At 38.9% G+C, this 14,942-nt stretch overlaps 1 protein-coding gene across 1 annotated transcript in view; it reads right to left on the bottom strand.

Moving 5' to 3' along the window:
• Nucleotides 1-14,107, bottom strand: part of LOC135477004 (uncharacterized) — a 40,803-nt gene extending 26,696 nt beyond the window's left edge. The window contains exon 1 of the mRNA XM_064757152.1: nucleotides 14,036-14,107. Coding sequence (XP_064613222.1) covers nucleotides 14,036-14,107 — 72 coding nt within the window. The remainder of the gene's footprint in view (nucleotides 1-14,035) is intronic.
• Between the last annotated feature and the right edge of the window lie 835 nt (nucleotides 14,108-14,942).

The raw sequence follows: 14,942 nt of genomic DNA, 5'->3' as shown, positions 1-14,942 counted from the left end.
AAAGCAGAGTACCAGAGATGCTCAGACCCATATTTACTTAAAAGAATGAATAAATGCTTGGGGTGTAACGTTGTACTTTCAATTTTCAATTTTCAGTCATATGACGATGAGGAGTCATTAAGTGTGTCTTCTTGTGGCAGGGTGTCCATGCCACAAAGTGCCGCCGCCACTGAAGGATCATGCCGAAGACACCAGACATGACACCTCACCCAGTCACGTTATACTGACACCGGGCTTAGTGCTGAGTACCAAGCGAGACAACAGCATTTTAAAGTCTTTAAAGTCTTAACTCGACTTATGACTTACATGTATGAACGTCTGTTCAGCATTATGAATATACTGCCCCTAGCCCCGGATTAGCTGGCATTGGACATAATTATCCATCATTCTGCCATAGATTCTGGACACAGTCCATATTTCCTTACAAAAGAATTGTAATCCATGAAAATTCAAGAAACTTGAGTCGAATTAATATGACTGAAACATCGGGTATAATGAACTAACTCTGGTTAACTGGTTAACTAACGGAAATTGTCACATTTTGTCGCAACACCCAGTCTTTGGAACTCTCTTAGCAGTGGGACGTGAAAATAACCCATCACACCGAAAATGACATGAGTAAAACAGATGGTGATGTATTATAATTGCCTTAATTCAAAAAATTTTGCCGTGCGCATGGTACTACGGATCTGGAGTGACTGCCTGTGTTATCTTGTAACAGGTAATTATTTCTATCAACACACTGAAAAAGTTAACAACCATCCTATTTGTTTTATTAATAAGGTGTACTGTTCCCCAGTAACTGAAGCATAAAAACATTAAAAGCTGTGGTATGCAGAATGAAGCTTCTGATGTCAGATTTAGGTAAGCTAGTGTAACGAAGCTTGTCACCATGACCCAAAGGTATATAGGCCCACATCCACGGGGCTTTCAAGAAAAGTATACTCCAGAAACAATAATTTTTCAGCTTTGTAAACTAGGCGTTAACGAATAACAACATCCTGAGCAGAACAAGATTATGATTAAATACTGTGAGAAAGTGATGTACAGACACTTTTAATTGCGTAAAAGACACAGCTTTCTTTGAGATGTACTTCACAAATGGTGTAGTGGGTTCTTTTCCCTTTCTGTCTACCACCTCTCACTGCTTGCGGACGGGTGACCCGTCGCACGGTCTAACATTTCTTGAAGACTACCTGCCATCCACAGATATGGTCTGCATATCTGTGAATCACCTGTGGGAAAGTTTGTCAGTAACTTCCCAAAGGTCAGTGGTTTTCCCCTAGCACTATGGGCTCCTCAAGCCGTAACTGATCGCAACCGTGTAACTGATCAATTTTTGAGTTTGACGTTAAACCAGCATAAAATAAATAAATAAATAAATAAATAAATAATGTAGCCGGGAAAAAATAACAAGAAAAAATCTGTGTTCAGTAACGTTTAAAGCGACTGTATTTGGTGGGTTCTGGAAAGGGATTGGTGTTATGACCTTCCTGTATTTGGTGGCTTCTGAAGAGAGATTGGTGGTATGACCTTCCTGTATTTGGTGGGTTCTGGAGAGGGATTGGTGTTATGACCTTCCTGTATTTGGTGGGTTCTGGAGAGGACTGGTGTTATGACCTTCCTGTATTTGGTGGGTTCTGGAGAGGGATTGGTGTTATGACCTTCCTGTATTTGGTGGGTTCTGGAGAGGGATTGGTGTTATGACCTTCCTGTATTTGGTGGGTTCTGGAGAGGGATTGGCGTTATGACCTTCCTGTATTTGGTGGGTTCTGGAGAGGGATTGGTGTTATGACCTTCCTGTATTTGGTGGGTTCCGGAGAGGGACTGGTGGTATGACCTTCCTGTATTTGGTGGGTTCTGGAGAGGGATTGGTGTTATGACCTTCCTGTATTTGATGGGTTCTGGAGAGGGATTGGTGTTATGACCTTCCTGTATTTGGTGGGTTCTGGAGAGGGATTGGTGTTATGACCTTCCTGTATTTGGTGGGTTCTGGAGAGGGACTGGTGGTATGACCTTCCTGTATTTGGTGGGTTCTGGAGAGGGATTGGTGTTATGACCTTCCTGTATTTGGTGGGTTCTGGAGAGGGATTGGTGTTATGACCTTCCTGTATTTGGTGGGTTCTGGAGAGGGACTGGTGTTATGACCTTCCTGTATTTGGTGGGTTCTGGAGAGGGACTGGTGTTATGACCTTCCTGTATTTGGTGGGTTCTGTAGAGGAACTGGTGTTATGACCTTCCTGTATTTGGTAGGTTTTGGAGAGGGACTGGTGTTATGACCTTCCTGTATTTGGTGGGTTCTGGAGAGGGGTTGGTGTTATGACCTTCTTGTATTTGGTGGGTTCTGGAGAGGTACTGGGGGTATGACCTTCCTCTTTACGATCTCCCGCAGAGAATCGGTACGGAGAGTTAATCTATGACTTGTCAGTTATTACACATGCTTGTCATTGGGACATCAGTGGAAACAGTTGACTACTTTTACTTCCAGGTAACTATCTTCCTTTACAATTTTTATAGGTTGTGATGCTAATTATCTTAACTAGACTGCTCTATGGCGATCTAATTTTGGATCTGTATTACCAACTGATGGTCTGGCAGCTGGGATCACGAAGCGAGCTTGGACTTAAGTCAAAACTTTAATCATAAAATTTGGTATGTTCCATGTATATTATTTTATCTGAATTTGTTGTACACCAACTTATCAAGAATTTACATTGTCATTCAAAATCTGGATCTTAAAACATAAGAAACAACAATTTTGAAGTCATTTGAAACTTTGACTTAAGTCGAAAATTGCTTCGTGATTCCGGGGCCTGAACTGTGATCTGAACTGTATACTTCACTTACTATTAGGGATTTGCGTGACTCCGTCGTGTCAACGATGATCGGACAACTACTGGAGGACGCTGTTACCCCTTTAAACTTGGAAAGTGTTATGACACGAACGGGAGAGCATTTGGGCATAACGTTTTGGGCATAACAACATTTTGAGCTATTAAAAATGTGCGTAAAACGATATAACCACCGCGGCCATCTTGGATGCGTAAAACAAAATAGCCGCATGACGTGTACATATTGATCCCCCTGATGGAATGTCAACGGATAACGGGACACACATTTACTTTTATCACAATACAGAGAAAATTCTAGGCTTCTGATTGGTCAATCTGCCTTGGAAAATTTGCCTTGAGAAATACTGCCTTAAGCGTTGTGTATTTTTTTTTGGCATACCTACGTACGTGCCGGGCCATAGCAGCGCTTGTCGTCAAACTTCTCATAACATCATTTTAAAACAATTAATTTGCATGTTTTTGTAAAATGAACTGAAAATGATAATTTGGCTGTACATATAAGGCAAGTATTTTCTTTCATCTGTCCCTAGCCGAGTGACATGTGAGTATGTGTTCCTATCTTCATCACCTGATTCGTGGCTTCGGCTAAACTACAAGAAGCGACCATGCCTTTACGTGAAGTACACATTCTCTGATTTCGTGATATCTCAAAGCTAGTATGGTTTTCATGATTTTTTTAAACATTTTGTTAAAGTGAATAAAATGTAAAAAAAAAAGTTTGTGCTTCTATGGTGGCATTTGTAGACCATATTTAACAAGATTAACCACAGTGACGTCACTGATTCATTAAACACTTAAATATCCACTGATTGCTATGTTTCTGCATTTATCATTATCATATGCTATTAGTACTACCAGAAGTCCATTACCAAAGTAAGTATGAAACTTTCCTATATCTAGTCTCCACGGCACTTTGCACTTTTCTTCGATATCTATAAGACATTATGTGGCGTATCTGTGCAGTCACCAAGGAGCGTCCCACCAACGCGGTTGCTGTGTCCAGCTCATGCGCGCTTCCTCTCCGGAAGGTATTACAGCCACCTGCAGATGGTCGAGGGTTTTTGCCCGGGGCTCGGCCCGGTTTTCTCTCACCATAATGCTGACCGCCGTCGTACAAGTGAAATATTCCTGAGTATGGGGTAAAACACCAATCGAATAAATAAATAAACACTATTTAAGAATTTCATACGTTTACAGTAATAAACACATCTCGTTAAAAACTAAACATAGTCTTTGTGAAAAAGATCCTTCTGGTTGGTGTTGTTTTCTATAAAGTGTAGTGGCCAACAAACGATTCTTATGAGATCATGTAATCGAATGAATTTCGTTTGACCGTTTTCGTCTAGGGGGGTAAAATCCTTTCTCGGAAACTCTCTAGACATGTGCATGACCAACGGAGAAGTGTTCCTATTCCACTGCAGCTTCTTGATCAAAGTTCAACACTCCTGGAGCATCCGTGTCAACACTCTTTTGCGCTACATTTGAACTATGGTGATAGGGGGCGTGTAATTTGCTCCTTTTTATGTATTTACATGAAGAGTTACAATGAAACCCTGACTGAGGTAAATTGACAAGAGGCCGTATTTCAGCGGTTTCGTGTGACCAATTTTCAGCTATCATGCGATCGTCGCTGCCCTGGTTTTATTCCCAATGCTGCACATCTTTAATGATAATGTATATGTGGAGCAATTCCCTGTGTAAAGTATTTTGACGGAAAAACATACTGAAGATCAAACTTTTATTAGTTGTTTAGAATTGTGCATGAAGCTTTAATAGTGTGTTTCCAAATCACACTTTTTTTTATCGGTGACCAAGTTTTGCTCGAGGGTTTGTCGCATGGTTAGATCTTTTATACCCCAGTTTGTCTACATTTCGAGAAGAAATACAAGAGGCCAGATTTCAACGATTAAGTGTGACCATTTGTCGTCACACTGTCGTCGCTGCTCTGGTTTTTCTTTTTATGCTATTCGTCTTAATTATATTAAAACACCATATAGTTCACTGTAGATATATCACTATATAAATCGGCTGTATACACAGATAGAAGGTTTATTTCATTTCCTGTCTTTTTTGTCTTTGCTAACACATTGACTATTTGGGTCGTTGCAGCAAGGTTTGAGTTCAGTGATCGAGTTCACACTGCAGCAATTTATAGTGCATCTTGGACACACGCTGAGTGAGTGAGTGAGTGCTTGGGGTTTAACGTCGTTCTCAACAATTTTTCAGTCATATGACGACGAAGGAATCATTAGGGTGCATGTACGTGTAATGTGCCTCCTTGTTGCAGGACGGATTTCCACCGCTCTTTTATTTAGTGCTGCCTCACTGAGACGACTTACCGAAGGCAAGCAAGCCGCCCCTCCCGAGCCATTATACTGATACGGGTCAACCAGTCGTTGCACTATCCCCTTCATGCTGAACGCCAAGCGAGGAAGTTACAACTTCCTCTTTTAAAGTCTTAGGTGTGACTCGATCAAGGATTGATCCTGGATCTACCGGTCCCGAAGCGGACGCTCTACCGACATACGCTGATGATGTACATATGTATGTATGTTTAGGTTTTACATCGTACGTACTGATTTTTATTCCTATGACAAGGAGAAGTCATTATGGGTGTGCGTAAACACATGCTATGTCTTCTTGTGGTTAAGCTCATGTCGCCAGTTCTACCGACACTGAAGTATCATGCCGAAGACACCAGACATGGCACCCCACTCAGTCAAGGTCCAGAAGGCTCTAGAAGAACTTTCCGTGTTCAACATAGATACTACGCAAATTCAGACTCGAAATTAGACACAAACTTAAGGCCGAAGCTTTACCCTCGAGTGCATGCTGTCAAAGTTACTTGAGTTTTGCCAAAATTAATAGACGCTAATTACAGTTTGCAAGTAAAGCGTGGAAGATGTATGGCCTTATGCTTTGTATGTATGTAACTATCTCCGCATAACCCGAGGCTAGGGGCTGTATAAAAATTACGCAGACCTGATATTTGTTTTTCAAAAGCAGATGTGAAAAATAATGACAGATACTTGTTATCTTTAAAGATACATTTTATACCCTTGCTAACACTTGTATTAATTATAGCACACGCTGTAGTCGCTGCTCTGGTTTTGCTTACCCATAATCCTGTACACCCATAATCATACTGAGACGGATCTTTCAATATTCACAAAGTTATGTGGGCTACGTGCTCAAAATGACGCACCCCACATTTATATGGTACATCCTTTCGACATTGGTGGACACTTTTGAGCACTTACTTACTTATTTATTTATTTGGTTGGTGTTTTACACCATACTCAAGAATATTTCACCTATACGACGGCAGCCATCATTATGGTGGGATCTATTTATTTATTCATTTATTTGATTGATGTTTTACGCCATACTCAAGAATATTTCACCTATACGATTGCAGCCATCATTATGATGGGATTTATTTATTTATTCATTTATTTGATTGATGTTTTACGCCATACTCAAGAATATTTCACCTATACGACGGCAGCCATCATTATGATGGGATTTATTTATTTATTCATTTATTTGATTGATGTTTTACGCCGTACTCAAGAATATTCCATTTACACAACGGTGGCCAGCATTATGGTGGGAGGAATCCGGGCACAGCCCAGGGGAGAACAATGGTAATCAACATTGGCTGACTTTTGATCACTGTACTTCCAGTTAACTGTTTTGCATATTTCTGAGAGATTCTGATGCTGATTTTTACCAATGAAACTCCTCTTTAGTTTGACTTCGGATATTACTTTTTCTGCTGACTGCCTAAACAGTGACTTGGATAATGTCTTCACTTTGTCTTTCGCCTAATGCAATTCTTCGATATGAAAAGATGTCTGACAATCAGTCTTCACCAATTTTCTTGTTATACTATTCAAAAGTTCATCGATATTTCCAATGAACTTCGCCTCTATTGTATTTGCATTCTGACTACGCAACAAGACACAAACTCAAGGTCGAACTTCGCCTCTATTGTATTTGCATTCTGACTACGCAACAAGACACAAACTCAAGGTCGAACTTCGGCTCTATTGTATTTGCATTCTGACTACGCAACAAGACACAAACTCAAGGTGGAACTTCGGCTCTATTGTATTTGCATTCTGACTACGCAATAAGACACAAACTCAAGGTCGAACTTCGCCTCTATTGTATTTGCATTCTGACTACGCAATAAGACACAAACTCAAGGTGGAACTTCGCCTCTATTGTATTTGCATTCTGACTACGCAACAAGACACAAACTCAAGGTCGAACTTCGCCTCTATTGTATTTGCATTCTGACTACGCAACAAGACACAAACTCAAGGTCGAACTTCGCCTCTATTGTATTTGCATTCTGACTACGCAACAAGACACAAACTCAAGGTCGAACTTCGCCTCTATTGTATTTGCATTCTGACTACGCAACAAGACACAAACTCAAGGTCGAACTTCGCTTCTATTGTATTTGCATTCTGACTACGCAATAAGACACAAACTCAAAATTGAACTTCGGCTCTATTGTATTTGCATTCTGACTACGCAATAAGACACAAACTCAAAATTGAACTTCGGCTCTATTGTATTTGCATTCTGACTACGGAATAAGACACAAACTCAAGGTCGAACTTCGGCTCTATTGTATTTGCATTCTTTATTTGTATTACACATCTGGGTGTTTTGAGTTAATTCTTAAAGCAAAGTTACATCAGTAACAGCTACTCCTGCACTGAAGTTATTGAGGGGCATTAGTTCTGAAAGCCTGGTTAAATCATTCTGACTATTACTTAAATGAAAGCTGAGCTTGGCTTTTTTATTGTCTTTAATGGTTTAGAGGCAGTCGTTGTGGAACACGAGTTTTCTTCGTTTTCGTTCTAATAACTTTAAATATTAATTATTATTAAAATTTATTTTCCATATAGTGATGCCTGACTCACAGGACGTCTCACATGGCTCTCGTCGATAACATCATCAAACATTTTTCAGGACAAAAATCAGGAAGAAATGACTTATCTGTGGTTGTGGGATACACAGCAGGTGTGATATACACCCACAACCACATAAGATGGGATACAGCAGGTGGGATACACAGCAGGTCGTGTACACAGTAGGTGAGTGGAATATACAGCAGGTGGTACAAACAACAGGTGGTTTTCACATCAGGCGGTATACACAGCAGGTGGGATACGCAGCATGTGGTGTGCACAGCAGGTGGGATACATATAAGATGAGATACCCAGCAGGCGGGGTATGCAGCAGGTGGTGTACACAACATGTTGGATATACAGCAGGTGGGATACACTGCAGATGGGATATAAAGCAGGTGGGATACACAACAGGCGGTTTACACAGTAGGTGGGATGCACAGCAGGTGGTGTACACAGCATGTGGGATATGCAGCAGGTGGGATACACTGCAGGTGGGATATACAGCAGGTGGGATACACAGCAGCGGGGTGGAATCAGATGGGAAAAGGGGGTATGAAAGATGCGGCCAAACAACATTACTTCATATTGCAGACTTATACACCCAAAACGAAATGTCGACCTACATCGAAAAGAAATGTAGGGCAGACATAGTATGATGTTAAATTTTGGTAGTTTTAAAGGCTGACAACATCTACACTACATCACTTTTTCACTGTATAAAGTAATAGACATTAAATTTATGGAATTCTGCCGTTGATTGTATCGGCTGTCACTAAAACATGTGAAATTTGACATTAACGTCAAAAGTACCGAAACCTTCTTCGTGTCTACTGTTTATAAACGTTACAATTTATAGGATGTTTTATTGTTCAGTAAATTTCTGGAAAGTATTGATTTGAGACTCGGTGATTCCATTTGCCAATAATAGATACCAATTCCACATCTCCTGTAACAGACATATACCTGTTTTCATATCAAATACGGCTGTATGCAGAAATTGCTAAATAGCGCCATCCCTTATATTTATCAGGTGGTATACTGATGGCAACAAATAATCCCCATATTGCTAAGTCATTGAAAGAAATCTATGCAATCTTGTCGGATTTGAACAGATAGCCCTGATGATAAAATCCTATATAGATCTGTACAAGAATAGCCAGGTCTCTTCTAAAGCGGTCTGGAAATCAAAAGACATTATTTCAATTCTGAAGACGGAAATTAGCCGTCCTGCCAAGCTTATACAATTTACTGTCAGTACATTATCAGGCTTGTTGGCAAATATGGACATAGCGTTCTGGATCTCTGTCGATCTGTGTTACAGAAGTATCTCACTCCCCTCCACTGGGTTGATGTATGTCTATTTACAATAATGTTCGAATATTTACAAGGATAGCCAATATTTTTGTATTCAATAATTCTGAAATGGATTTCATGCCCAGAAAACTCGGCTGTCTTCCTTCTGTCATTGAATACTGTTGACTGTTTTTTCTCTTGCATTTACTTATTAGCGAGTAAAGCAGTGGTAGCAATTAGAATAAAACTCTACCTGAGGTAAATTAACGTATTTGACCGTATTTGACTGGTTACTTGTGGCCTTTTGCCAGCTATGACATTGTCGTCGCTGCTCTGGTCTTTTTCCCTATTCTGTCTTTGATTAGGTTGTGATTGTCGTCTTGGGACGAGAGAGTGGTACCAGTATACGAATATTGGAATTGCTGTTTAAATCCGCCACGTATCTCTTATCACCTGTATTCTCCTGTGCGGTTTTGTATGGGGCTACATATCGTTATTCAACGACTATGATTGACCACCACTTTTGCGATAATTGATTGAGGGATAAGTAGTTGTTCTTCTAATCATGTAACTAGGGAATTGACCAAACAGATTTGTGTACATGTATGCATTGAATAACAGCCATTGCTTTAAATATCCAATCACGATCGGCTACACTTGGAAGTTCGGAGCCCAGAACATTGAGACTGTAGATAATACTATTATAGATGAAGATCGAGGAGCTGCCACAACCTCACTTAACATGTTTAAAAGAGTGAAAAGTGTATTAACATTTTTATTAATTAATTTTGTTGTTTTGTATTTGTCAGTTTCCTTAAAGGCAGAGAAAACATAAAAATTAAATAAAGTTAAGATGAAAGACTTGTAAATTTGTAAATGTGATCTTCAATATTTTTTTAATTTTTCTTTAAAGGTAAACGGAAACTTGGAAATAATTTTTGTATGATGGGTATTTGGGACCACCTTTTGGTATATATAGTTTTTGTGTAATAATGTTTTAAAGTAGGATCTGGCATATGTTTAATAATTATATTTGCACTAGAATTTGGTATTTTCAGCTAATAAATGTGTTCAACCTGGATTTTGTTCATATTTATATTTTTAATATATTCGTAAATATTATCATAATTCAGACTAAGTCATATGTTTGGATGTAAACAACTGATTTACATTCAAAAAAATTTATTAGACCTGCATCAAATCATGACTTTGAATGTTATTATTCAACGACAATAAATAGCAAAAGGTGATCTCAAATAACCACCATACAAAAACATTTTCAAATACACTTTTCTTCTGTCAAAAAAAGAAATTCGAAGAAAAAATTAAAGACCATATATGCAGATAAGTTTTGATGCTCTTTTATCTGATTATGACATCATTTTCTGTTTTTTTCTCCTTTAGGACAAAGTTAGATTTAATTTAGAAATTGAAATAGGTTTGTAATGTCAGTGAAAAAAACACGTTATCCTTCACCATTTCAACGTTATTGGGGGAGACGTGTAGGAAATTCATGTTTGGGCCCAGGACGATCTATCCTTGGAAGTCTCCGCTAAATTATGATAATATTTGTGAACGCATTAAAAATATAAATATGATCCAAATTGAGGTTTAATACATTTGTTAGTTGAAAAGAACAAATTCTAGTGCAAAGATATTTTTTTAAACCTGTGTTACATCCTCATATATATAACATTAAGAACCAAAGACTTTAAATACCAAAAGGTGGCCCCCAATACCCAGCATACAAAAATTATTTTCAAGTGTCTTTCTCTCCATAAGGAAAAATCGGAAAAAATATTAAAGACCACATGTAGGAATAGCTTTTCGCACTCTTTCATCTGAACTTTATGGCATTTTTATAATTTTCTCCACCTTGAACAATTCCCAGAAACCAATGCAGTTGTGCATAGATCAAATGAAACAGCTGCATGTTCAGGTCATATTTTATATACTGTTATATAATAATCTTGGTGCCGGGGCCTCCGTGGCTCAGTTGGTTAGCGCGCTAGCACAGCGCAATGCCAAAGGAGTCTCTCACCAATGCGGTCGCTGTGAGTTCAAGTCCAGCTCATGCTGGCTTCCTCTCCGGCCGTACGTGGGAAGGTCTGTGCAGCAACCTGCGGATGGTCGTGGGTTTCCCCTCGGGTTCTGCCCGGTTTCCTCCCACCATAATGCTGGTTGCCGTCGTATAAGTGAAATATTCTTGAGTACGGCCTAAAACACCAATCAAATAAATAAATGACAGCACGTTATTAACGTGGCCCTAGGAACAAGTTAAACCATTTCAGAATAAAACCGCAAATGGTATAAGTTTGTAGTTTACACAGTATAAAACGTGCCTGAAGAACACCGCCAAAAGTCATGTTAGTGTTTTAATTGTTTTAACTGCACTGTTGTCGCTACTCTCCGTGTCGTAGTCCGTTACATTGTATACATTTGCTTGTATACCTGGTGACACCTTACATATTACTGATAAACTAAGAGTCCTCCAGGCCTACTCCATTTGCATTGTTTTCATATTAATGTTTATTAAGTGTGGCGACACGTTGTCTAAGACACAGTGCGTCTAAGAAATTGTAATTAACATCACTTGTTTTTTTTTTTAACCTAATTCTGTTTAAGTTCGGGAAGTATAAACTGGTGCTTTAAGCATTTCTGTGATTCGTTTGAATAGATCCCTGGATGGAGTAAATTTGCATTAGACCAGATTTCACAGGTTACTTGTGATCATTTGCCAAATATAACTCTGTTGTATATAGTCATTTATATTGGAAAAATAGCTATGTCAAAGTTCACAACAAGACAAAACTGGCCAAATTTAGCTCAAATTTGTTCAAAAAACACAAAACTTGTTATGGTGAAGCCATGCACAATGTTTCAGTTCAGTACGCTGAACTGTTCTGAAAAAAAATACCCAGAAAATTCTCACAATTCCAAAACGGTTATAATTTTGTCCAAATTTAACGTTAAAAGGTATCCAAACCTTCCCTTATCAGAATTTGTTTTCAAATTCTCGATTTCGCTTTCAGCCGAAATTCATTTACTTATCCCCAATCAGCAAGAAGTAGAAGAAACCTCGGTGACTTTCTCGTTTGTTTCAGTGATTCATGAAAGATGAATAATAACCTTGAAGTATCTTTTATTAGGTAACGGAACTGATTTTTTTCTTTCCAAATGCAAAGCTTGAGAAAGAACAGTCGTGTGAGATAATAAATTCGTCATTGAGATTTTAACCAGGGTTTATGACATGCTTTGACCATGATTAAAGTTATGTATTTACTCTCATTATTGGGATTTATGTTCTTGTAAAAATCATAAGATGGAATCATATTTACATGGTCACTAATTTTGTGAACGTTTACAAGAGAAGCCCTGAGGAAAAAGAGGCAAAGCAATGCCCAAACAAATTTTATCCATAGAAGTGCGATGCACTGAGGTTTTACTTAATTTGCATTAACACTTTCAAATAAAATAATTTTACCGCTCTGCGCGGTACTCAAACGTCAGGTGTTGCATCTGATTGACGTTTTACGCAGTATTCAAGTATTTGATCGATGTTTTACGTCGCATTCAAGCATTTAGCATCTGACTGGTGTTTTACTACGCACTCAAGCATTTCATTGGTGTTTTATGCAGTACTCCAATACTTGATTGGTGTTTTACGCCTTACGCAAGCATTTATACATGTAGTTACGTGCAGAGTGATTTTTGAATACATCATGATACATACATGAAATCCATATTTGAAATTTAGTACCGCTTTTCCCCGGTTTAATCGCTCATCTGGGATTTAATAACCTCAAACCTTTGTCTACGCCTTAATCCGTAATCTTCACGTCTTTGTTATTATTACTTCGCCTAGTTGCATCGAAGCGTAACTGTAACGCCACGGTGCAAAAACACAAAGTCGTAAGTATCACCTAACTAGCAAAATTACTTTGGTAATGACGTCGGTGAATTCAGCTAAATTTTTAATTCACTTGTCCTTGACAACGTCTGATAATTTTTTTCACTTAGTCGATCCATATGTAAGTCCAACGACCTGGGGTGAAGGTTCATATCACCCCCTACGCTCGCTGAGAAAAAGACGCAAAGATCAAACCTGACGGCAGACGATTAAAAGGTCTTTTCACGCAAGGTTTAAAGTAAGTTGTTTTAGTTGTCTAATGAATATGATTGTCCTTCCCCTGTTGCATCGATGTGTCAGCCTTTCATGCTGAAAACCTCGCGCACTGCCTGGTTTGACGGATACAAGATCCTTATGAACCGATTCTGTGTGCATGTAAGTTTTTTGGGGGTTTGACCTAAGCAAGAACCACGAAAACCAAGACAAAGAGTTCCTGCTTGACCTTTGGCGTATTTAGGAACTGTATACACCGAATGTGGGCGTGATTGTTTTAGGATTTATACAATTAAGAACAATGTGAATCGATGCTGGATGTGACTGCTTTAGCTTTGGTACAGGCTTGTGAAATTACATGTAAATGTATTCTTTACCTGAACGACTGTTCTTTTACCAAGTAACGTTAATCAGCTTTTGTTTTCACGAAATGAGAGTATGCAGCTAAAGTATGTATGGAACGCTTGACTTTTATTTCTTAATACAAAGTATATGGCGAGGTCTAACTTATAATAGTATAAACTTCTCAACTTGCTTCTTAGGACCTAAAAAAGTAGCCTGCTGTGGTGACGTCAACGGCGATAGTTGTCGAAGCAATCTTGTTGGGGGGAGAGTTTGAATTAGGGGGTGGGAGGGGGAGGGGGGGTAAGATGGTACCGCGTTGTCTGAATATTTCCGAAAACCGACGGAAAAAAATGAATAAGACAGGGGGGTTACTAGGAAATTTGGCTCAATTTTTCATGCCAATATTCATTTTTCTTAAAATCATGCTATTCGTCTTAGAGCACTTTTGGATGTATCCTTTAAGCAAACAACGAAATTTATCATTTTCTTACAGTCGCCTCCCAGATCCAGTTATGAACAAGTTTGTCCTGCTGGCAGTCCTTCTGGTCGTCCTTTGTGGCCATTTTGGGGACACTCTGAGTATTGAGGCGAACATGGACCGTGCTGAAAACCAGGGTTACAGGGGGATACATAACGTTGTGAAGCGAAGTAAGTAATGTATTTCCGTGTAACGTGTTTCCCATAAGATGACGACAGATTCTTATGCTACAAACGTAATATAATAGAAAAAAGATAGAAAAAAATTAATTCTTTGGGAAATATTAACTTCCCATGTAAAATACTTGTATTTTCCTATTTGTATATTTATTTCCCTACATGAAAACAATATTTCCAAGTATTAAAACGCTTTTAGGTAAAAGAACATCGACAGTTCAAACCAAGAATATTTCGTGCATAAAAATATTTTAGGTGCAAATTCCGGTGATCTGTTTTATGGTTGTCCTGGTGTATCTAATTCCGCTTAACCAACAGCCAGGGATGGTCTTAGCATCCATGCTTACTGCATCAGTGTATATATTGGTATCTGCATTCGATTTGAAAATTCACGGTCACCAGTGGACTTGAGTTCAAGTCCAGATCATGCTGGTTTCCTCTCCTCTTCGCACGTGGGAACGTCTTCCAGCAACTTGCGTATTGTCGTGGGGTTTCCCCCGGGCTCTGTCCGGTTTCCTCTCACCATAATGCAGGCCGCCGTGGTATAAGTGAAATAATCTTGAGTAGGACTTAAACCCCAGGGAAATGGATACATAAAAATTATTCATGGACTACGAGTTTTGAAAATTGATTGGAACTTCGTGTGCAAGTAAAATATCGATTTGAAACTGTCCTTAGGTGTTACCCGAATGTCGTACATGACGCTTAGATTTAGCCTACTCTCACTGATAAATGAGTCTTTTC

This window comes from Liolophura sinensis, chromosome 10 (genome assembly GCF_032854445.1).
Source record: "Liolophura sinensis isolate JHLJ2023 chromosome 10, CUHK_Ljap_v2, whole genome shotgun sequence".
NCBI lineage: Eukaryota > Metazoa > Mollusca > Polyplacophora > Chitonida > Chitonidae > Liolophura > Liolophura sinensis.
Note: the sequence above shows the minus strand (reverse complement) of the source record. Positions and strands in the feature narration are given on the sequence as shown.